This window comes from Coregonus clupeaformis, chromosome 24 (assembly GCF_020615455.1).
Source record: "Coregonus clupeaformis isolate EN_2021a chromosome 24, ASM2061545v1, whole genome shotgun sequence".
Taxonomy (NCBI): domain Eukaryota; kingdom Metazoa; phylum Chordata; class Actinopteri; order Salmoniformes; family Salmonidae; genus Coregonus; species Coregonus clupeaformis.
In genome coordinates this window covers 13,305,517-13,329,695 of record NC_059215.1, presented here as the reverse complement: position 1 = coordinate 13,329,695, position 24,179 = coordinate 13,305,517, and the positions used below count along the sequence as shown (strand labels likewise).

The following is a 24,179-nucleotide window of genomic DNA, read 5'->3' as shown; positions in this document are numbered from 1 at the left end:
ATGATCATGAGAAAATTATATTGTGATATCGACAAAACAACTTTTGTTATGTAGTGATCATGAGATAAATAAGTTGTGATCTCGACATAACAAAATAATATATTTTTTATTCATACATCCTTTCTGGACTTCCATAGAGATCAGATGTATGGTAGTAATATAATTATGATTTGTTTATTGTGTAATATAAATCATGTCAGATTATGCATTATGGGATGACTCGTTAGAACACAGTAGACTGTATTGTGTGACAACAACCACAGTGTTATTGCTTAAAACTCTAATGACTACAAGACTGGAACACGTTTTTCCATGTCTCATTTCCCCTAGGGTGCCATCTAATTGATAGAACAAAAGTATATGTAAATTTGATGCTAGAACAATATCATAAGATCGGATACATTTCTCTGTCCTTGAACCATGCGTACTTAAGTGTGATGCTAGCGTGCGTGCGTGCGTACGTGAAGTATGGGCGTAATTACCAGTGTTTTCCCTGATAGTGTTTGGCTGTGTTGGCCTTTCTCCGTTAAGCTGGTTTGTTCAGCTCATTTGAACAACAGTCAAACGTTACATGTGTTTGTTAGCAACAGCTATTGATTTTGTTGGGTGGATCCTTCAGGGGACTCCCAGCTAGCTAGCAGAGTTGGGAGTTTCCTGCTTTTGTTTTGGCTGGAGATGAGATTAACGCATTCTCCTACTCTTCATTGATCTGGCTGGGGCTAGCTGACTTAATAAACCAAGGCTGGAATGATGGAGGATGAGGGGAATGAGATAGTTAGGCTGTACCTTACTTCCTTGTTCATTCATCAACCCCAAAGCAGTTGTTTATGGAGCAGACTCCAAGGAAACATATTTCAGCTCCTGACCAACGATGCCTTCATACGGGCACTGTCTGTGTTAAAAGTTATGCAAACTGATTTGTGTGTTAGTGGACTGGGTCTGGTGTTAGTGGACTGGGTATAGTGCCACAACTAACCACAACACACTCCCATTCTAAAGACAGTTGCCAATGCTGATATTGACACGTCCTCTCCCCTCTCCCTCCTTTCTCTCCTCTCCCTCTACTCTACCAGGTGATGTCATCGTGGAAATCAACGGGCTGTGTGTCCTGGGGAAGACTCATGCTGACGTGGTTCAGATGTTCCAGTCTATCCCAGTCAACCAGTATGTGGACATGGTGCTGTGTCGGGGTTACCCCCTCCCTGAGGACCCCAGTGGGAGTGACGACACCTCCTCAGGGGACGTAGCCACGGCCCTGGCCCCCGAAGCAACCTCTTCACTTTCGACCTCTAACCCCCAGGAGATACAATATATCACCAGCCCAAACGGCACCCTCCCAAGACAGGTACAGTACAGCCAGAAGAGGATGGGCCACCCCTCTGAGACGGGTTCCTCTCTAGGTTTCTCCCTTTTTAGGGAGTTTTTCCTGGCCACTGTGCTTCTGTTTTTGCTTGCTGTTAGGGGTCTAGCCTGGGTTACTGTAAAAGCACTTTGTGAAAACTGCTGATTTAAAAAGGGGCTTTATAAATTGATTTGGGTGATTTAATTTGATTGATTGACAGACAACAGCTGCAGTCCCAGCCATGACCAACGGGGGGCGCCACTACTATGAGAGTCCAGACCCCACGCTGCTGCAGCCGGAGCTGGTGGGCGTACCCCTGGTGAAGGGGCCGGGAGGGTTCGGCTTTGCCATCGCAGACTGCCCCCTGGGTCAGAAGGTAACATTTATTGAATGAATTTCCGGCAACACTTTACCATAGCCTCCCTTATGTATGACTGGTGTTATAATGCCAGAGGTGTGGACACGAGTCAGTTGACTTGGACTGGAGTCTGACTCGAGTCACAAATTTGATGACTTGAGACTCGATAGAAAATAAAATGACTTGACTTGGAGCCTCAAGACTCGGGACTCGACTTTTACTCGACTTTGGTTTTATAACGTTTTGTCACTCATTTTGTGGCACAGAGTCTCTGTGGATTACTTTCCAAGCAGCCAAAGCAATATAGCACTTGCAAAAAAACAGATTGGCTAGTGAAACGCACACTCAGCCCTCTGATTGGACCAGCAAACTGTCAATCAACACATGTCGGGTGAGCTAGCGCAATGAGGTTTTGGGGGGTTGCAAGTGTGAAACTGAATGGAGAAAAACATACATTCTTCATACATATTTGAATAGGCTACATATAGCCTACCATTTGTATTTTATATTTATACCTTTACTTATTCGATCTTGTCACCAACATAGACCTACGGCATTGGACCAAATTCTTCTTTCAAAAACATCTAATCAGTGCTTCAGAACCAAAAAGATGTGCGTTTTGACTGTTGACCTATGACCAGTCATCAGCATTGGCGCGCAAAGGCGGGCGCACATATCCAGATTAGGGACCGGAAAGCACTTGTTTCATTTCCTCCGGTTTTGCCTGGCAGAAACAGAGTCGCCTGCCTACATTGCTACGGACGCATCAGCCACAACAATAGGCTACCTGGTGATTTCATTGATCATTTTCATATTTCAGATATGGGTTATAATTATATACATGCCTCAGTGGTGGTACTGCATGTGTCTAAAGATACCTGTAACATAGCACTACCTTCAATACTTATGGGATGAAGATGTAACATATTCTGGCAAATTAATTATGAGGAAGAAAAATGCTACAGACAGATCATGCTTTCCATCCGATCCTGCAACCCCAGCTGCATACAGGTAGGCGTGCCCGTGCGTGGGGGTCGCAAGCTTTGAACCACTACTTTTTGGAGGTCGCGGGTCAAAAAGTTAGTAAACCACTGAGCTAGAGAACACCTCTGTATAATGCCTTATGTAGCAGTAGCTGTTGTAACGACTTGATGAATGGCATATACAGTTGAAGTCGGAAGTTTACATACACCTTAGCCAAATATATTTAAACTCAGTTTTTCACAATTCCTGACATTTAATCCTAGTACAAATTCCCTGTTTTAGGTCAGTTAGGATCACCCCTTTATTTTAAGAATGTGAAATGTCAGAATAATAGTAGAGAGAATGATTTATTTCAGCTTTTATTTATTTCATCACATTCCCAGTGGGTCAGAAGTTTACATACACTCAATTTGTATTTGGTAGCATTGCCTTTAAATTGTTTATCTTGGGTCAAACGTTTCGGGTAGCCTTCCACAAGCTTCCCACAATAAGTTGGGTGAATTTTGGCCCATTTCTCCTGACAGAGCTGGTGTAACTGAGTCAGGTTTGTAGGCCTCCATGCTCGCACACGCTTTTTCAGTTCTGCCCACACATTTTCTATATGATTGAGGTCAGGGCTTTGTGATGGCCACTCCAATACCTTGACTTTGTTGTCCTTAAGCCATTTTTCCACAACTTTGGAAGTATGCTTGGGGTCATTGTCCATTTGGAAGACCCATTTGCGACCAAGCTTGAACTTGTCTTGAGATGTTGCTTCAATATATCCACATAATTTTGCTTCCTCATGATGCCATCTATTTTGTGAAGTGCACCAGACCCTCCTGCAGCAAAGCACCGCAACAGCATGATGCTGCCACCCCCGTGCTTCACGGTTGGGATGGTGTTCTTCGGCTTGCAAGCATTCCCTTTTTCCTCCAAACATAACGATGGTCATTATGGCCAAACAGTTCTATTTTTGTTTCATCAGAGCAGAGGACATTTCTCAGAAAAGTACGATCTTTGTCCCCATGTGCAGTTGCAAACCGTAGTCTGGCTTTTTTATGGCGGTTTTGGAGCAGTGGCTTCTTCCTTTCAGGTTATGTCGATATAGGACTCGTTTTACTGTGGATATAGATACTTTTGTACCTGTTTCCTCCAGCATCATCACAAGGTCCTTTGCTGTTGTTCTGGGATTCATTTGCACTTTTCGCACCAAAGTACATTGTCACCGTTTCGGCCGAGGCTGCTCCTCCTCCTTGTTCGGGCAGGCTTCGGCGGTCGTCGTCTCCGGAGTACTAGCTGCCACCGTTCTATGTTTCATGTTCGTTTGGTTTTGTCTGTTTGTAACACCTGTCCCTTGTTAGTGTTTGATTGTGTTCCCTATTTAGTTTCGTTTATTTGGGTCAGGTGTTATGTGTGATTGTTATTGTCAGCTATTGCCTCCGAGGAGTTTTCTCTCTCGTTTGTTGTTATTTCGTGAGTTCGCACTGCGTGCGCTTTTTCTTGTTTTCCGCACTGTGTGTTGTGCGTAATTGTTCGTGCCGCCCGGTTGGGTTGGCGACTCATTCCTGTTTTGGAAATTACTAAAGTCTGTTGAAGAACATCCTTGTTCCTGCGCTTGATTCCCTTCACTACATCCACACACAGCACTCTGACATACATTCATCTCTAGGAGACAGAACGCATCTCCTTCCTGAGCGGTATGACGGCTGCGTGGGCCCATGGTGGTTATACTTGCGTACAATTGTTTGTACAGATGAACGTGGTACCTTCAGGCGTTTGGAAATTGCTCCAAAGGATGAACCAGCCTTGTGGAGGTCTACAATTATTTTTCTGAGGTCTTGGCTGATTTCTTTTGATTTTCCCATGATATCAAGCAAAGAGGCACTGAGTTTGAAGGTAGGCTTTGAAATACATCCACAGGTACACCTCCAATTGACTCAAATGATGTCAATTAGCCTATCAGAAGCTTCTAAAGTCATGACATAATTTTCTGGAATTTTCCAAGCTGTTTAAAGGCACAGTCAACTTAGTGTATGTAAACTTCTGACCCACTGGAATTGTGATACAGTGAATTATAAGTGAAATAATCTGTCTGTAAACAATTGTTGTAAAAATTACTTGTGTCATTCACAAAGTAGATGTCCTAACCGACTTGCCAAAACTATAGTTTGTTAACAAGACATTTGTGGAGTGATTGAAAAACAAGTTTTAATGATTCCAACCTAAGTGTATGTAAACTTCCGACTTCAACTGTATAAGGAAGCGTACAGTAAAGATTTACCGAATGTACTTTTAATCTAATTTAATGTAATATAGGCTAACCTAATCTAATCCAATATAATGTAATGTAATGTAACCTAACTAATGTAATCCCAGGTGAAGATGATCCTGGACGCCCAGTGGTGTCATGGCCTGCTGAAGGGTGATGTAATCAAGGAGATCAACCGTCAGAACGTTCAGACACTGAGCCACTCCCAGGTGGTGGACATCCTTAAAGACCTACCTGTGGGGAGTGAGGTCAACGTGCTAGTCCTTAGAGGAGGTGAGATAGACATATCCGTTATGATATTATAAAGCTGTGCGTTACAGCTGCTTCCCCTATGCAATATGCGCTTTCTCTAGGTAATCAGTCTAGAATAGACGGTGTACGCCTTGAGCAAGGTCAGTTCTGGTGTTCAGTTGTAGTACTTTATGAGCTTGCCGTAGACCAGTGGTTCCCAACCTTTTTTGGTTATTGTACCACCAACTAAATTTTGCTCGTCCTTGAGTACCCCTGAAGTACCACCTCATGTGCATTTTACCAGTAAGCCTATGGTCTCATGAGTCTTCCCAAGTACCCCTGTGGATAGGCCAAGTACCTCCAGGGGTCCTAGTACCCCTGGTTGGAAACCACTGCCCTTGGTAATCAGTGTTGTTATGATAGGAGTGTGGCAGTGCATGCCTTCATCTCAGTCAACATACCGGTGTTCAGAGGAGCTGCCAGACCAAACTGAATACTGCCACCTTATTCTGACAGGGTCATGCTGCTGTGAAGATATAGTATATAGTAGTTCCTAGAGGAAGTAAGTTAGATGGCCGTTCAGCTCCTCAGCAGCCGGCCCTCCCAGAGGCCAGCCCCAGAGCCACCCACCGTTTAATAAAGCAATTTCATGCTCTAGTCTATCCTACTATCGATCCACTATCCATTTCCCATTTGCACCTCTGCACCTTGACCAGAGAGGGAGGAGGAGAAGGGTATGCTAGTGGGAGTTACATTCAGACAACTCTAGTGTTTGGCTCGGTAGTGATTAATGATGGGGGGAATCGATACAGTTACATATCGGGACATTATTTTAGGTGATAAATCGTATCGTTTTGACAATATCGCAATATTATTTTTTTGCGCTAGTTTGCTGTACCTGCACAGATTCCAGTATTTTTCCTTCATAGCTTATTCTCCATCTTCTTTTTAAATAGGGAGCCAATTTGTTTTCAGCGCTTTTATTTCCATGGCTGATCAACGCTCATTTTCTCATGGCTCTCGAATTGGAACATCCGAATTGCCATAAAATCACAGTATCGAATCGCAATACATATAGAATCGTGAGAATCGCAATACATATCGTATCGATAATATTGTATTTTGAGGTACCTGGCAATTCCCAGCACTAGTAGTTATCTCTCAGCTCATACTTCAGTGGCAGGCAGCCTGACAGAGGCAATCTGACATTTTGTGAAGTGGAGAGTCATTTTTGCCCGGCTCTCCTCTTCAAAGATGATGCTGTCACTCGATTGGTGAGCTTTCCATTAGCCTGCACCACAATAGCCAATGTGATACCTTGAACAGAGAGGTAGGAAGAGGAGGAGGGGATGCTGGTGAATATACAGTATGTTGTGGTCCTCTGTAGCTCAATTGGTAGAACATGGCGCTTGTAACGCCAGGGTAGTGGGTTCGATCCCCAGGACCACCCATACGTAAAAATGTATGCACACATGACTGTAAGTCGCTTTGGATAAAAGCGTCTGCTAAATGGCATATTATTATTTAATTATTTATGTTCACCTAGTTTTGGTTCGATTATGAAAAAAGTGTCACTTTTCTATTTCGGTTTCACTCATTTTATTAGACATTAAATACACTATGCATTATGTGGGTTGAATGCTGTAACAACACAGAATAAAACAATTAATACAAATCCCATAATGGTAGTGACTGCCCATTACTGCTTATCACTTATTAACCATCCGTTTATTCACATTACTTTAATAAAATATTTGTTTGATTTGATTACTTTATTATTTCATTCCAAGTCATGATCTCTATAGAGCTGCTGTCTATGCCATCTGACAAAATCACTATTTTGTAGTTCTTCAAAGTAAATCATGACTTTTATGACTGCTGAATACCAACTATCAATCACTTAGATCATGTATTTTTGCAAAGCAACTGCTTTCTATCCCTCTCGATCATGCATTCTCTCTTCTCTCAGACCCCATGTCTTGCTCTGCACAGACTGGACAAGTTTGGAAGGGATTAAGGTCATTGTAGTTAATTACCACTTTTTATACGCTAAACTATGTAGAATATTGGCCTGTTGGAAACTATAACTCCGTAATACATCGCACAGTTCAGGCTTGATATGATTTATCTCAACAGAAACTGCACATTGAGCTCAAATAATTGAACCGACATCTGTCAATTAGTTGTTTAAAAAACCGAACAATTCTAATGAGTCAGGATGTTCAGCCAGAGATGTGTGGTGCGCCAACTCCTGACTCCTGTACTGTGAAGTGTTTGTCCTGAGGAGGCCTGGGGGAGGGAGCAGGTTCAGGTCGTACTGTTGACTGGTGGAGGGGCTGGCAGGAGATCAGTCTGGCCTGGCAGGGTCATCAGGAGGTCACCTAGGGGCTGAGGTATAGAACCTTGAGCTATGACCAGGGGGTAACAGCAGCTCTCCACCACTGACAGCCACAGAGAGCGAGAACAGGTACTTGCCTGCTGGACTGGCCCCAAGCACTATCCAGCTCACTTGAGGATGCTTCCACTGTGCAATAATGGTGCTTGCCCTAGGCGGTACTGGTAATACCAATGGGAATTTTCACCATTCACCATGGTCAATGAAAAGGTGCTGACTAGTGACTACTAGCTGTGTGTTGTGTAAGAGTTAGATCATTTTATTAAAGTGACACTCCACAATGATACAATAATAGAAAATACAGATATTTCTTAAATACACATTGTGGACCACTTAACTTGAGTTTTGAGAAACTAAAAACAATCATAGTCAAACATGGTACAGGCGTAATCTATAATGCATTACATAATCTATACACATTACATAATCTATAAACAAAAACAAAACAAAGTACAGTGGATATAAGGACAATTATGCAGTTATAAAGAAATGTCTCCATTGGAGGATAAGGTGGCAGATTTTGGCGTAGGCATTTACATTATTGTTACCTGATAACATTTTCATCAAGACAGTTAACATTTTTGGTGCGTCATACAGACACCCCTTGGCTTCTTTTAAATGTCACTGGGCTTCTTTTGATGAGGGTGGAAGGTCTACTGCTGATTATCAGAATGGAGTGTCTTAGTGTGTGGCATGGTAGCAGCAGGTGTGGAAAATAAATAACAAGGTTAACCCATGGTGAGGCACATCTCATCCCTTAGTCTGTTTCTCTGTGTTGAGATCAGAGATCCTTCCCATGCTGCTGCTTGAGCATAGTACCACCTGCTGGTCAAGTTGATCCGTGATCCTGCTGGCTTTTAGTATCGGAGAGGATATGTAGAGATGTATGGGGCTGTCATGGTTACCACTCATTATGTAGGGCAGAGTGTGTGTCTAGGGGAAACAGTCATTTTGTATGATGAATGAGAATGTACAGTTTTACAGCAGAGCAGGGTCAATGGTGTGGGGAAATAGAGATGTATAATAATCTATCAGACCTCCAACACAATAACCCAGTCACCCCCCTAAGGCACTGGAACCTGTCCTCCATAATAAATGCTCTTCTTCTACTGTATTGAATCATATTTTTATTTTTTAAATCTCTCTCCGCCCCCAGGTCAGACATCTCCCGTGAAGTCTCTAAAACCAGTAAGTTAAAATAAATGCTTTTAATCACCCTGCTCCTTCTCCTCTCCTCCTCCTGCTCTCTCTCACAGAGACTCTCTACCCTTGGCCTCTACAGGGGATTCTAATGAGAGGGGATGCGTCCCAAATGGCACCCTATTCCCAATATAGTACACTTCTTTTGACCAGGGCATACAGTGAGGGAAAAAAGTATTTGATCCCCTGCTGATTTTGTACGTTTGCCCACTGACAAAGAAATTATCAGTCTATAATTTTAATGGTAGGTTTATTTGAACAGTGAGAGACAGAATAACAACAAAAACATCCAGAAAAACGCATGTCAAAAATGTTATAAATTGATTTGCATTTTAATGAGGGAAATAAGTATTTGACCCCCTCTCAGTCAGAAAGATTTCTGGCTCCCATGTGTCTTTTATTCAGGTAACGAGCTGAGATTAGGAGCACACTCTTAAAGGGAGTGCTCCTAATCTCAGCGTGTTACCTGTATAAAAGACACCTGTCCACAGAAGCAATCAATCAATCAGATTCCAAACTCTCCACCATGGCCAAGACCAAAGAGCTCTCCAAGGATGTCAGGGGCAAGATTGTAGACCTACACAAGGCTGGAATGGGCTACAAGACCATCGCCAAGCAGCTTGGTGAGAAGGTGACAACAGTTGGTGTGATTATTCGCAAATGGAAGAAACACAAAATACCTGTCAATCTCCCTCTGCCTGGGGCTCCATGCAAGATCTCACCTCGTGGAGTTGCAATGATCATGAGAACGGTGAGGAATCAGCCCAGAACTACACAGGAGGATCTTGTCAATGATCTCAAGGCAGCTGGGACCATAGTCACCGAGAAAACAATACGCCGTGAAGGACTGAAATCCTGCAGCGCCCGCAAGGTCCCCCTGCTCAAGAAATCACATATACAGGCCCGTCTGAAGTTTGACAATGAACATCTGAATGATTCAGAGGAGAACTGGGTGAAAGTGTTGTGGTCAGAGGAGACCAAAATCGAGCTCTTTGGCATCAACTCAACTCGCCGTGTTTGGAGGAGGAGGAATGCTGCCTATGACCCCAAGAACACCATCCCCACCGTCAAACATGGAGGTGGAAACATTATGCTTTGGGGGTGTTTTTCTGCTAAGGGGACAGGACAACTTCACTGCATCAAAGGGACGATGGACGGGGCCATGTACCGTCAAATCTTGGGTGAGAACCTCCTTCCCTCAGCCAGGGCATTGAAAATGGGTCGTGGATGGGTATTCCAGCATGACAATGACCCAAAACACACGGCCAAGGCAAAAAAGGAGTGGCTCAAGAAGAAGCACATTAAGGTCCTGGAGTGGCCTAGCCAGTCTCCAGACCTTAATCCCATAGAAAATCTCTGGAGGGAGCTGAAGGTTCGAGTTGCCAAACGTCAGCCTCGAAACCTTAATGACTTGGTGAAGATCTGCAAAGAGGACTGGGACAAAATCCCTCCTGAGATGTGTGCAAACCTGGTGGCCAACTACAAGAAACGTCTGACCTCTGTGATTGCCAACAAGGGTTTTGCCACCAAGTACTAAGTCATGTTTTGTAGAGGGGTCAAATACTTATTTCCCTCATTAAAATGAAAATGCGTTTTTCTGGATTTTTGTTGTTGTTGTTCTGTCTCTCACTGTTAAAATAAACCTACCATTAAAATTATAGACTGATCATGTCTTTGTCAGTGGGCAAACGTACAAAATCAGCAGGGGATCAAATACTTTTTTTCCTCACTGTATAGGGTTTTGGTCAAAAGTAGTGCACTATGTAGGGAAAAAAGTGCCATTTGGGACTCAGGTAGAAAGTGTAGAGTGAGTCTGGGAACAGAGACAGAAACACAGGGCTTTTAAACACCAGACAGGAGATTAATTATTAAAACAATCGTGATATGACTTTGTCTTAGTTTCTTTCCCCCGCCAGCGAGCAGAGTCGTCTGCTGTAGAGAGCAGTGCATTATTCAGGGAGCTAACACGAGTTGCGAGCCACACACACAAACACACACACACACACACACACACACAATGGTGTTATTTTTGGATGTGTGTGAATGTGCTCCTGGCAAACAGCTACTTAACATCCTGGCTGGTAGTAGCTGTAGTATGTAGCAGTGGTGTAAGCTGTTAAGCCATGTTCAACAGTGCTGTTCCTAGAGCCCAGCAGATACATTCTTAGAGGGGTTCCTTCTCTGAACAACAGACTAGAGGAGGCTGCTGGGTCAGCAACAAGCCTTTGTACACGGCTCAGAATCAGTGCAGACAGAGCCTTATATTGAGATATATAACTGAATCTAGATTTAAGGCTCCGGTTCAGTGGAAGTATTATCATTCAGCTAATGAGGGACTGTGTTAATTTATGAGGGACTGTGTTAATAGAGTTGAAGCAAGCACTGTAGACACTAGGGGGGAAACTCCTAAGTGTAGTTTGGGACTACAGAAGAAAAAAAACTGTCTTGCTAAATCCAACACTATTACCTCTCCGTGTCTGAGTTGTAGATTATTGTATACTGTCCATATTAAAACCATGATATGAATAAAATACATTGTTTTAATTAAATCATTTTGTTTGTTGTGTTGCAGTGCACTGCTCCCATGTCGCAGCAGAGGCAGGAGAGAAAGGAGAAGGAGAAGACAACCAGCACAGAGACCCTCAGCCCCCCAGAGCCAGCCCTGGCCCCCACCCCACAGCCCCTTCCCTTTCCCCTCAACACCATGCACTCTGCCAAGCCTGACCCCTCAGAACTCTACCTCAAGTCCAAGGCCCTGCTGGACAGCAAACGTGAGTATACACAAACCCCTCTAACCTGACGGACAGTCCCTATCCAGTCTCACACAACATTCTGCTTGGCTGGTACTTTTAAATGTTCAGTCTGTCACAAGAGACTGCACACCATGCTGTGGTTCCCATTTTCCACCTGTCAGACTGATATTACTTAGCAGGTTGTCTAAGTCTTATCATTCCACTGCACAATATCTGGCTATTCTTCCATAGCAATAGTGAGTTAACCCAGTGTGTCCTTCTCCCTGTCTTTCCCTGTTTATCCAGCCCCCAACACCAAGGACCTAGATGTGTTCATCAAGAGGAACCAGGAGTCAGGCTTTGGTTTCCGAGTCTTAGGAGGAGAGGGGCCAGACCAGCCCGTAAGTACCCACCCAGAGAGACTGCTCTATCCTGGTTCAGCCAGCATTAAGTCTCTGGGCACACTGTGGGCTGCTTTCCTGGAACTAGATTAATAGTGCTTTAAAGTTGTTACCTCCATTGACCATGTTTTTTTTGTCGTTGAGAATGCTTAATCTGGGTCTGGGAAACTGGTTCTAAATCTGGTTAAAGTTATCCCCCTGTGTTTGAGTGTCTTAAATAAATGTCATCATACCCGCCTCTCTTCCCTGCGCCAGGTGTACATTGGTGCCATCGTGCCCCTGGGCGCAGCAGAGAAGGACGGACGTCTTCGGGCAGGTGATGAGCTCATGTGTATCGACGGGGTGCCAGTCATGGGCAAGTCTCACAAGCAGGTGCTGGATCTGATGACCAACGCTGCCCGCAATGGACAGGTCATGCTGACAGTCCGCAGGAAACTGGCACACACAGGTGGGTGGGTGGGTGGGTGGGTGGGTGGGTGGGTGAGAAAATTAAGTATCAATCATAGACTCTTTGTGGTTGGAGTCAAAGCATGAGATATAAACAGATTTATTTGATGCAAGTTGACAAGACAAAGATTCAAGAAAACAAGCTATTCATGAAAGATTGACTGAGGCAGAATTGCTTTACCCAGAAATAATGACTTTACAAACATTTCCATTCCAAATATTTATTTCCTATTCTGTGCACAATTCAGATATGCCAAACACACATCAGTGAGTCTTTCTATACAGTAATTGTGGGGTTCATTTTAAAATGAACACTAGAATGACATTGATACATTCTAAAAGGAATAATGTGGTGGCATAAACTGAGCATTATAAACAACTTTAAGGGGCGGCAGAAAGCCTAGCGGTTAGAGAGGCGAGTCAGCAATCCGACGGGAAATATCTGGTGGGAAGTGAGCTGGCAACTGGAGGGTTGCTCATATCAAATCCTAGATGCCATTGCATGCCGTTGTGCCCTTGAGCGAGGCACTTAACCCCCACAACAACAGCTCCCCGGGCGCCCAGTGTGGCAGCCCCCCGCAGCTCTCCAAAACCTCTATATGTATGTGTGTCTTTCGGAGGGGTTTGGTTAAAAGCGGAAGTCAAATTTAGGTTGGACATTGTGTGCAATTGACAAATAAAGGGATCTTAAATCTTAACTTCTACCTTTTGAGCTTTCATAAGGATGGCTGTGAGAGAGCGACCATAAACAACTTGAAAATTACGAGAATAAGATGTAGACAGTAAGTTACCCCAACTGAAACCATATAAAACTATTTCTCCCTGTGTGTGTGTGATCAGAGGGCAGTGGAGAGGAGGATGGTGGTAGTGGTCAGCAGCAGGTGGCTCCAGCCCTGGTCAATGGCTCCCCCAAGCTGCCCTGCATCCAGGTTCCTACAGCCAGCTCCCCCCACCACCCAGAATGCTACGACATCACCCTGCAACGCAAAGACAACGAAGGCTTCGGCTTCGTCATCCTTACCTCCAAGAACAAGCCTCCTCCCGGAGGTAAGAGATATTCCAACTCTATACTCCAACTCTGTATGGATGATGCTGTTTGGCAATTTAGAGACCGTTCCCTCCAATACAAAACATAACCTCCATGCTTGTATTCCTCTGAATCACAATGTAGACTATTTTCAATGCCTCGTATTTCAAGTAGATTCAAGTAGAGAAAATAGCTTTGTTTTTGCACCATTGGTGTTTCCAAGCTGTTTCATCTCTTCTTATTACTGATTGGGTAACACACAGAGCACGGTATTGACCCACGCAGCATGCCATCTCTCTCCCTTTCTGTCACTCCTTTTGTCTCTCCCTGTCTTTCTGTCTATTAGTACTTGAGTTTGTTTGTACACTGAACTAATGGTACAGACAGGAGGCATGGAGTAGTGAGGTTCACTATACATATAGAGCATGAAGTACTTCCTATGAGGGAGGTGATAAAGGACTATACAAAGATCTTTCAAATTGTGTTTGGTTGATAATGTCAAAAATTAGTAGTATAGCTTTATTTAGCTTATTGAATACTGCTTTGATACAATGAATAACCAGTTTGGTACAATGAAAAACCATAACTGCTTCACAAGTACCATCTGCACTAATACCTGACAGAGTGGAGCTAAATTGTCCTGTCATCTCTTTCACTCTCTCATGCTTCAGTTATCCCTCACAAGATTGGTCGCATCATCGAGGGCAGCCCCACAGACCGTAGCGGTCAACTGAAGGTGGGCGACCGTATCTCAGCGGTCAACTCCCAGTCCATCATGGAACTGTCCCACAACGACATCGTCCAACTCATCAAGGAGGCCGGCAACACTGTCACCCTCACTGTGGTGCCGGAGGATGGTTAGACCTTCCATAGACACACTGCACTCTGTGATATGGAGCCCTACTTGATATGGGGTTCAGTAGTATTTTTGTTTATGTTTACTGTGGATTGTGGAACTACTAAATTTGTTAGTCTTGCATTTTCAGTTTTTTGATATTGCTCGATAAAGTGAAAGAGGAAAGGTTGGGATGGAGTTGAGATGACTGTCTGGAGAGGATGAAATGTTGGTTTGCATGACATCCCATACTGAAAGTCTTCTGTGTGCGCTCTTTTAGAGAATAGTGGTCCTGCATCTGGAACCAGTTCAGCCAAGCAGAGCCCTGCAGCACAGCACAGAGCTATGGGCCAGCAGCCTGCCAGCCACACTGACAGGTACAGGAGTGGACACACACACAGAGCTACATGGCCCATCCTGAAGAGAAGGATTAATGGAGGGTGGTGTGGCTGCACTCAGTTTTTGATCTTCCTGTTTAAACCAGATTACCTGTGTCAGACTTTTAATCCATTACTACAGCAACTATAATTCCCCTCACATCCCCTAACCCAGCCAGTCAGGGAAAGCACACTGCTAAAAAGGTTCTCTGTAGCATAATATTATTATTATATCACTGCAGCTCAACTCTGACAAAAGATTGTAATGAGATTGAAGTCTGCTACAAGCAGCTTGTCTCTTCAGAAGAATTATAGCATGTACCATTTACCCCACACTGTATAAGCATACTGAAGGAAAGGGACACTAAACACTACAAACCCTGTGAAGGAGGAAACCTTTCTGGTACTGGAGTTGGTGAGTACACTGACACTGTGATGTTTTGTCTGTGACTGTTTAGGAATGGAGACACCCTGGAGTATAAGTCCCTTCCACCCAGTGAGATGGGACAACTCATCACCTTAGACACCAAGCAGGTGAGGCTGTGGAGAGAAAAGGTCAGACACTGTGTGTGTGTGTTTATTGTTGTGTATTCCTAGCCATGTGGATCAATATTGGGTAACTGAATATCATAAAGCATTACACATCTATTCCCACATGACATTATATCTATATGTTAGCTGAATAACTTAGTTGTGAGATGTATATGTTCTCTGTATTAGGGCGGTTTCCACGTGGAGCTGGAGCGAGGCCAGCGGGGGTTTGGCTTCAGTCTACGGGGAGGGAAGGAGTACAACATGGGCCTGTTCATACTGAGGCTGGCGGAGGAGGGCCCTGCACTGAAGGACGGCAGGATACACGTGAGTCTAACTGGGCTAGTCCGTCACCAACCCAGGGCATTAACACCTGCTCTCAGAGATGGTAGCTACTTGGGTTCTCTCTATGAGAATGGGCACACATACAGTACATGTCTGTTCAATGGTGTCGAGGGGAGAAAGACAATTTTGCTGCGTTTAATGACATTGGAAGGATTCAAGTGATTGTAGCATTAACATTAGCTTCATACTGAGTAAATACTGTGGCTAGTTGTACTGAAACGTCATGTGCGTTGTTACCACAGGTAGGAGATCAGATTGTGGAGATCAACGGTGAGCCCACCCAGGGCATCACACACACCCGGGCCATCGAGCTGATCCAGGCTGGGGGCACCAAGGTCCTGCTGCTCCTCAGACCTGGCCTGGGCCGGGTGCCCGACCCCAGTGAGAGACCACGGACTCAACCACATACTTTACTCAAACACACATAAAAGAGGGACCTTGTTCTCAACCACAGAATTAGAATGTGGACTCATCAACATGTAACCTACTCAGACACTGTTACTATTGCTTGCAATACACATACGCATAGAAGACTGACCATGGACTAAACCATAGAATTAGAATGTGTCCATTCTAGTTGTTCTACTTCTATGGACTCAACACATATTCTACTCAAACACTGTTATTAAACTTTCAATACACACACACACACATAGAATATAACCCAGTCTATACAGTACGTATAAATGACCATACCTCCCTTTTGTGCATGTGAAAGCTTTTGCAGGCGTCTCGCTTTACCTCAGTTTCTCTCTCTAGCTTTATACCTCTCTATCTATCTGGCTCTTCCGCTCTCTGTCTGGCTGTCCTGGCACTGTTCTCTCTCTCCTTCCTCCCTATAGGTGTGAAAGCTTCTTCCTCCACCCTGTGCTTCTACATGAAACCAGAGCGTCACTAGCAGCCTCACTGCTTTTCTTGGTCTGTCCCTAATAGCCTTGGTAAACCACCTCGTACTCCTCTCTCCTCCTCTTTGCCTCTGTTCTCTCCTTTTCAAAGTGCTACACCTCCTTTTAAAATCAGCTTCTGTTTATATCTCCTCCTTGCCCCCCTTAATCAGAACTGGACATCTCCTCCCATAACAGTCCCATGTTCAGACAAGGCCTCGTCCAATTAGAGCTACTCTGACTGTAACCTGTAGGCGGTCTGAACGGAGGCAGTGACTCCAGTCGAACATGTTTACTAACGAAGGCCTCAATTCAATAAATCACAGATAAGGAAATTGCACTACAGGTTCACTCTGAGGTGTTAACCACGAAAAGACAGTTATTCTCAAGGACCAAACCTGTCTTTGAAATACAGCGTTAACATTCTGAGTGAAACTGCAGTTTTCCTTTATCTGCAATTGATTGAATTGGGGCCTGAGACCCACACTGGAGCATGATGTGTTGTTATTACAGAACACAAACATGCCGTTGCCGCGGAACGCACGCAACATCACAATGATCGAGACCAGGAGAAAGTCGTTACCTAGATATTGATCAGTGAGATAGAGGAAAATGATGTATGTGCGTTCACCGTCATCATCTCTCTCCTGTCCTGATTTTAAGAAGAATGGATTTCTATGGGTTGTTTCTCGTAGAAATCGAAACCCCATTTCAGCTCCACTAAGTCCATCTCACTTTCTGGTTCTCCGCTACACATCTTTGCTCTTTCAATCACGCCAGCGCTACTCTTATCAGCTCTTGAGGGAAATTCAAACGACAGCCGTGCGGTGGTGTAGAAAAGCTTACGCCTACCTCCCTTTGATGGCACTGAAACATATCTCAGATTCATATTGTCTGATGTGACTTAAAAGCTCATATTTGAAAGGTTATAATGGAAAGATGGAGTAAGAAATACATTTTGTTAGTGGATTATTGAATGTGCACTTATTTTAGAAGATTTCAAGATGCTTCACCACCTTCACATATTGAATGTACAATATATCCCAGACTTTAATACAGTGGGGAGAACAAGTATTTGATACACTGCCGATTTTGCAGGTTTTCCTACTTACAAAGCATGTAAAGGTCTGTAATTTTTATCATAGGTACACTTCAACTGTGAGAGACTGAATCTAAAACAAAAATCCAGAAAATCACATTGTATGATTTTTAAGTAATCAGGACCTTGAGATGCTTCTTACGGAGCCACTTCTTAGTTGCCCTGGCTGTGTGTTTCGGGTCGTTGTCATGCTGGAAGACCCAGCCACGACCCATCTTCAATGCTCTTACTGAAGGAAGGAGGTTGTTGGCCAAGATCTCGCGATACATGGCCCCATCCATCCTCCCCTCAATACGGTGCAGTTGTCCTGTCCCCTTTGCAGAAAAGCATCCCCAAAGAATGATGTTTCCACCTCCATGCTTCACGGTTGGGATGGTGTTCTTGGGGTTGTACTCATCCTTCTTCTTCCTCCAAACACGGCGAGAGGAGTTTAGACCAAAAAGCTCAATTTTTGTCTCATCAGACCACATGACCTTCTCCCATTCCTCCTTTGGATCATCCAGATGGTCATTGGCAAACTTCAGATGGGCCTGGACATGCGCTGGCTTGAGCAGTGGAACCTTGCGTGCGCTGCAGGATTTTAATCCATGACGGCGTAGTGTGTTACTAATGGTTTTCTTTGAGACTGTGGTCCCAGCTCTCTTCAGGTCATTGACCAGGTCCTGCCATGTAGTTCTGGGCTGATCCCTCACCTTCCTCATGATCATTGATGCCCCACGAGGTGAGATCTTGCATGGAGCCCCAGACCGAGGGTGAATGACCGTCATCTTGAACTTCTTCCATTTTCTAATAATTGCGCCAACAGTTGTTGCCTTCTCACCAAGCTGCTTGCCTATTGTCCTGTAGCCCATCCCAGCCTTGTGCAGGTCTACAATTTTATCCCTGATGTCCTTACACAGCTCTCTGGTCTTGGCCATTGTGGAGAGGTTGGAGTCTGTTTGATTGAGTGTGTGGACAGGTGTCTTTTATACAGGTAACGAGTTCAAACCGGTGCAGTTAATACAGGTAATGAGTGGAGAACAGGAGGGCTTCTTAAATAAAAACTAACAGGTCTGTGAGAGCCGGAATTCTTACTGGTTGGTAGGTGATCAAATACACTGCTCAAAAAAATAAAGGGAACACTTAAACAACACAATGTAACTCCAAGTCAATCACACTTCTGTGAAATCAAACTGTCCACTTAGGAAGCAACACTGATTGACAATAAATGTCACATGCTGTTGTGCAAATGGAATAGACAACACGTGGAAATTATAGGCAATTAGCAAGACACCCCCCAATAAAGGACTGGTTTTGCAGGTGGTGACCACAGACCACTTCTCAGCTCCTATGCTTCCTGGCTGATGTTTTGGTCACTTTTGAATGCTGGCGGTGCTTTCACTCTAGTGGTAGCATGAGACGGAGTCTACAACCCACACAAGTGGCTCAGGTAGTGCAGCTCATCCAGGATGGCACATCAATGCGAGCAGTGGCAAGAAGGTTTGCTGTGTCTGCCAGCGTAGTGTCCAGAGCATGGAGGCGCTACCAGGAGACAGGCCAGTACATCAGGAGACGTGGAGGAGGCCGTAGGAGGGCAACAACCCAGCAGCAGGACTGCTACCTCCGCCTTTGTGCAAGGAGGAGCAGGAGGAGCACTGCCAGAGTCCTGCAAAATGACCTCCAGCAGGCCACAAATGTGCATGTATCTGCTCAAACGGTCATGAGGGTGGTATGAGGGCCCGACGTCCACAGGTGGGGGTTGTGCTTACAGCCCAACACCGTGCAGGACGTTTGGCATTTGCCAGAGAACACCAAGATTGGCAAATTCGCCACTGGCGCCCTGTGCTCTTCACAGATGAAAGCAGGTTCACACTGAGCACATGTGACAGACGTGACAGAGTCTGGAGACGCCGTGGAGAACGTTCTGCTGGCTGCAACATCCTCCAGCATGACCGGTTTGGCGGTGGGTCAGTCATGGTGTGGGGTGGCATTTCTTTGGGGGCCGCACAGCCCTCCATGTGCTCGCCAGAGGTAGCCTGACTGCCATTAGGTACCGAGATGAGATCCTCAGACCCCCTTGTGACACCATATGCTGGTGCGGTTGGCCCTGGGTTCCTCCTAATGCAAGACAATGCTAGACCTCATGTGGCTGGAGTGTGTCAGCAGTTCCTGCAAGAGGAAGGCATTGATGCTATGGACTGGCCCCGCCCGTTCCCCAGACCTGAATCCAATTGAGCACATCTGGGACATCATGTCTCGCTCCATCCACCAACGCCACGTTGCACCACAGACTGTCCAGGAGTTGGCGGATGCTTTAGTTCAGGTCTGGGAGGAGATCCTCAGGAGACCATCCGCCACCTCATCAGGAGCATGCCCAGGCGTTGTAGGGAGGTCATACAGGCACGTGGAGGCCACACACACTACTGAGCCTCATTTTGACTTGTTTTAAGGACATTACATCAAAGTTGGATCAGCCTGTAGTGTGGTTTTCCACTTTAATTTTGAGGGTGACTCCAAATCCAGACCTCCATGGGTTGATACATTTGATTTCCATTGATAATTTTTATATGATTTTGTTGTCAGCACATTCAACTATGTAAAGAAAAAAGTATTTAATAAGATTATTTCATTCATTCAGATCTAGGATGTTTTATTTTAGTGTTCCCTTTATTTTTTTTTGCAGTGTACTTATGTCATGCAATAAAATGCAAATTAATTACTTAAAAATCATACAGTTGAAGTGTACCTATGATAAAAATTACAGACCTCTACATGCTTTGTAAGTAGGAAAACCTGCAAAATCGGCAGTGTATCAAATACTTGTTCTCCCCACTGTATAACTACAGTCTCTCCAATCTGCTTCAGTATCACAATCTGTATTATTATTTATTTCTCAGCTAGCTGGAGGTGGAACCATTTTCTCACTCACTATGACTCTCAATGCCTTTATTCCAGGTATGAAGGAGAAAGTGAACATTTCACCCTCAAGCTTTCCTAGACTCTCTGCATCTGACGAGCAGTCATCCCCCGCTTCTCCATTCTCCATCTCCCTGTCCACCTCCGAGCTGCCCTGCCCCTCCTCCACCAACAACTCTGCCCCCGAGGAGCCCTCTGACTGGGAAACGTCTGCTGCCGCTGCACCCTCCCCCTCTAGGCTGCTGGAGCCCAACAAGGCCAGAGGGCAGCAGCCTCACCACCATAGCCAGAGGAGAGCCAACAGCCCCAACAACAACACCCTCCCCAAGAAAAGTGATTCCATCACCTCCCACAGCAACAAGCATGCTAACCCCAAGAGATCCACCGAAGGCCGGGCTGAAACCAAGGAGCGCTCCCAGAGCCCCAGGAAGACCGACAGAGTAGACCGAGACAAGGCAGGGAGTGCTGAACACAAGAACGGCTCAGTGGAGGGAGACCTGAGCAGGGAGAGGAAGGCCCATGGCCAGAGCGAGGGCCGGAAGGATCGAGAGGGCCGCTCTTCCAGCCCCAGGAACACAACATCAAAGAGGGATCCGGAGGCAGCAGTCTCCAGGCAGCCCTCGAAGGGCCAGGAGGGTCAGAGGCGCTCTAGGGGGCAGCATCCCAGCTCCAACCCTGCCTCTGGTGAGGGCACTCAGGGGAGAGAAAGAAGACGTAAGGAAGAGGACCCCTCTCACAGACAGGAGAGAGAGACGGGAACCAGCGAGCGCCGCAGGAAGGACATGGGGGTGGGGCGAGAGGCGGAGCCTCATAGATCCCACTCCCAGACACAGAAGGAGAAGGCAGGGCCAGTCTCAGAGGGCGGAACCCTGAATCGGAGAGAGAGGAGTCAGAGAGAGGGCAAACACAGAGAGGCAGCGGAGGAAGAGAATCAGAGGGACACCAGGGATAGCACCAGTAGTGCTGCTAGCCAGGACCCTACATGCAACAGGAACCCCAGCAGCAAGAAGCAGGCCACCATCACCCCAGGGCCTTGGAAGGTCCCTAGCTCAGCCAAGATCCACTCTCATGTGGAGGGAAACTGATGCATCGTAGACAGACTAACCTGTCCATAACAGATACATACACGGCTTCTACAGTTCTGCTTATCTGCAGCATGATGACATTTAGAATGGACCAATGAGGATTGAGAGGATTTAGGCTATTTTGCATCACTGTGTTACTCCTTATCATCACATTGCCTCCTATTGCATATCAGTGCTTCTTTTCACAGTTTGCTACAGGCTGTTTTTATGTCCAGAGTTCAGTCAGTTTGTGGCTCTGCAGAGTCGGTGCCTGTCTGATGATCTGGAGGATGTGAAGTCCAAATCTGTTTTGTGCCAATCAGAGACTCCGACATGCTGGGAGGAAGTTGGTCCATGTCATGTGATGTATCGTCCTTTCTGTGATGTGAAACTCTTTTGTAGTTGAATGAAAGGAGATGCTTCCTCTTCTCTGATGCTGGCTTTGATGAAGGATGTTGTTGTTTATCACTATGAAGGTTTAAAAGACAGACTCTTATCCAGGCAATCACTCAGCGTTTTGTGTTCCTTGTGGCTGGTGGGATTGATCCACTGCTATGTACCAGATGGATGTATAAAGAGGTGATGGTGATTTCTCCTCAAGTCACTGGGAGATGAGGGGGTTTGGGTTTTCAATCATTTTCTGTCCATATCTAGAAATCCAGTCCAGACATGTTAACTGGGTGTGTAGGCTACACGCTCTGTGTAGACTCTGAATCACTGTTGTCATCAGCTTTGCAGTGGATTTTAGATCATTACGGAAAAGCTTTATATGCATATCTATCTGAAGACCAGACACTTGTGGTTAGGTATATTGTTTACTACTACACGTGTGTTTATTATGAAGCATATTGTAATTTATTGAGATTAAATGACAAAGAATAAGTATTAATGTATCCATACTGAGCCATTCCATATTTTGATGTATTGACCACAGGAGGTTGGTGGCACCTTAACTGGGGAGAATGGGCTCGTGGTAATGACTGGAGCGGAATCAGTGGAATGGTATCAAACACATGGTTTCCATGGTTTCCAGGTGTTTGATACCATTCCATTTACTCCGTTCCGGACATTATTATGAGCCATTCTAGAAATAGTGTCTGGAGACATCACCACTGAAAATGTTCATTTGCTTTTAGCCGCATAGCCACCCTATTGCAGGATAAATGTCCTTTCCTCAAACTTGTAGTGTATTTGAGGTTTAAAAAGACTTCTGACACTTTCAAATTTCACCCTACAAAAATGACCATTAATTATAATCCACATTTCCTGTTGCTGCAGGATTATTTTCCTGCTGTAGCAAACTGGCTCAAATTAAGATCCAACATCTGTACTTCAATTATTGCTCATCACTACTGTGTTTTAGTGTATTTACATTTTAGTCATTTAGCAGACGCTCTTATCCAGAGCAACTTAGTTAGTGAGTGCATACATTTTTTTTCATACTGGTCCCCGGTGGGAAACGAACCCACAACCCTGGCGTTGCAAACGCCATGCTCTACCAACTGAGCTACACGGGACTACAGTGTACATCACATTACATTCACGTCACCGTATCAATAACTGTGCCCCCATATTGGATGAGCCATGTCAATCACATATGGAGTACTAGATCATTCTATCCCATATCAGTCTATGATCCGTATACACTGTATTTCTATCCATTCACAGCCTTCATCCATCATGTTATTTATTGTAAGCAGCCATTTTAGATCCTCTGGCAAAATGTGTATACTACAAGCTGACGGGTATGTATTTTAGACAGTGCTGTAGCTTTGACTGTACGTTATCTAATATGTGTATTATTTAGCAAGGTGTTTGCTAATCCAAATGTGGGGGTAAATTAGCTGTATTGGCAGATTGAAGTTAAAAAGTGAGACCTTTGCATTTTTGTGACACCACAATTGTTCTTCCAATGTGCACATCAAAATTTGCTTTTAATTGTACACCAGTCCAAGATGTTAATATTAAATACATCTAAAAACTACAGTAATGCCAAACATATCCTGATATATTCTGGCACACTTCAGACCAAGGTTTCCCAAACTCGGCCCTGGGTGCACGTTTTGGTTTTTGCCCTAGCACTACACAGCTGATTCAAATAGCCAACTCATCATCAAGCTTTGATTTTTTTTAATCAGCTGTGTAGTGCTAGGGCAAAAACCAAAACGTGCACCCAGGGGGGGCCCCAGGACAGACTTTGGGAAACCATGTTTTAGACCAGTGGTTCCCAAACTGTGCGGTGCGCCCTCTGAGGGGTCCCCTAGGGGGATAACGGAACTCAGTCCGGCTTTAAACTTACTCTTGAAAGTTGTAATAGTAGAATGCACGAGGTGCAATTTTGAAATTGGGTAGTGCATCATCAGATCCTCTTGTCATGTTAGTCATTGCATACCTTAGAGAGCTATTTATAACTTGTCAGAAATGTCCAGATCAACTAGCCCATGTCAACCTTTTTTTGTTGTTGTTGTTTTTTTTTGCCCATAGATAGTTGTAATTTTTTTGTCACTCAAATATCACTAGAATACACATTAAACATGGCAAAATGGATAGAATTGCAAGAAAATTAGCTTTAAAACTGCAAAATGTTCTTTGCACCCCATAACAAAAGGAGTAGAATTGCAGGAAATAAGCTTAAACCTGCAAAATTCTCTCCACCAACAAGAGGGGTGTGAACAGTTTGTGTCATGAACAGTGCTTGTGCCCATAGAAATATACGTGGCGCGTGAACGCGCAAGGGGGGCGCGGGATGTTCCCCAATGCTGGAAGGAGGGCCCAGAGTGA

At 44.8% G+C, this 24,179-nt stretch overlaps 1 protein-coding gene across 1 annotated transcript in view; it reads left to right on the top strand.

The window, feature by feature from the left end:
* LOC121538003 (membrane-associated guanylate kinase, WW and PDZ domain-containing protein 3-like) overlaps window positions 1-22,401 on the top strand; it is a 254,542-nt gene extending 232,141 nt beyond the window's left edge. The window contains exons 10-23 of the mRNA XM_041845725.2: window positions 1,074-1,345; window positions 1,563-1,718; window positions 5,043-5,208; window positions 8,718-8,749; window positions 11,334-11,532; window positions 11,800-11,894; window positions 12,150-12,342; window positions 13,182-13,388; window positions 14,040-14,225; window positions 14,484-14,580; window positions 15,039-15,114; window positions 15,301-15,438; window positions 15,699-15,837; window positions 20,374-22,401. Coding sequence (XP_041701659.1) covers window positions 1,074-1,345; window positions 1,563-1,718; window positions 5,043-5,208; window positions 8,718-8,749; window positions 11,334-11,532; window positions 11,800-11,894; window positions 12,150-12,342; window positions 13,182-13,388; window positions 14,040-14,225; window positions 14,484-14,580; window positions 15,039-15,114; window positions 15,301-15,438; window positions 15,699-15,837; window positions 20,374-21,419 — 3,002 coding nt within the window. The 3' untranslated portion in view covers window positions 21,420-22,401. The remainder of the gene's footprint in view (window positions 1-1,073; window positions 1,346-1,562; window positions 1,719-5,042; window positions 5,209-8,717; window positions 8,750-11,333; window positions 11,533-11,799; window positions 11,895-12,149; window positions 12,343-13,181; window positions 13,389-14,039; window positions 14,226-14,483; window positions 14,581-15,038; window positions 15,115-15,300; window positions 15,439-15,698; window positions 15,838-20,373) is intronic.
* Window positions 22,402-24,179: the final 1,778 nt, after the last annotated feature.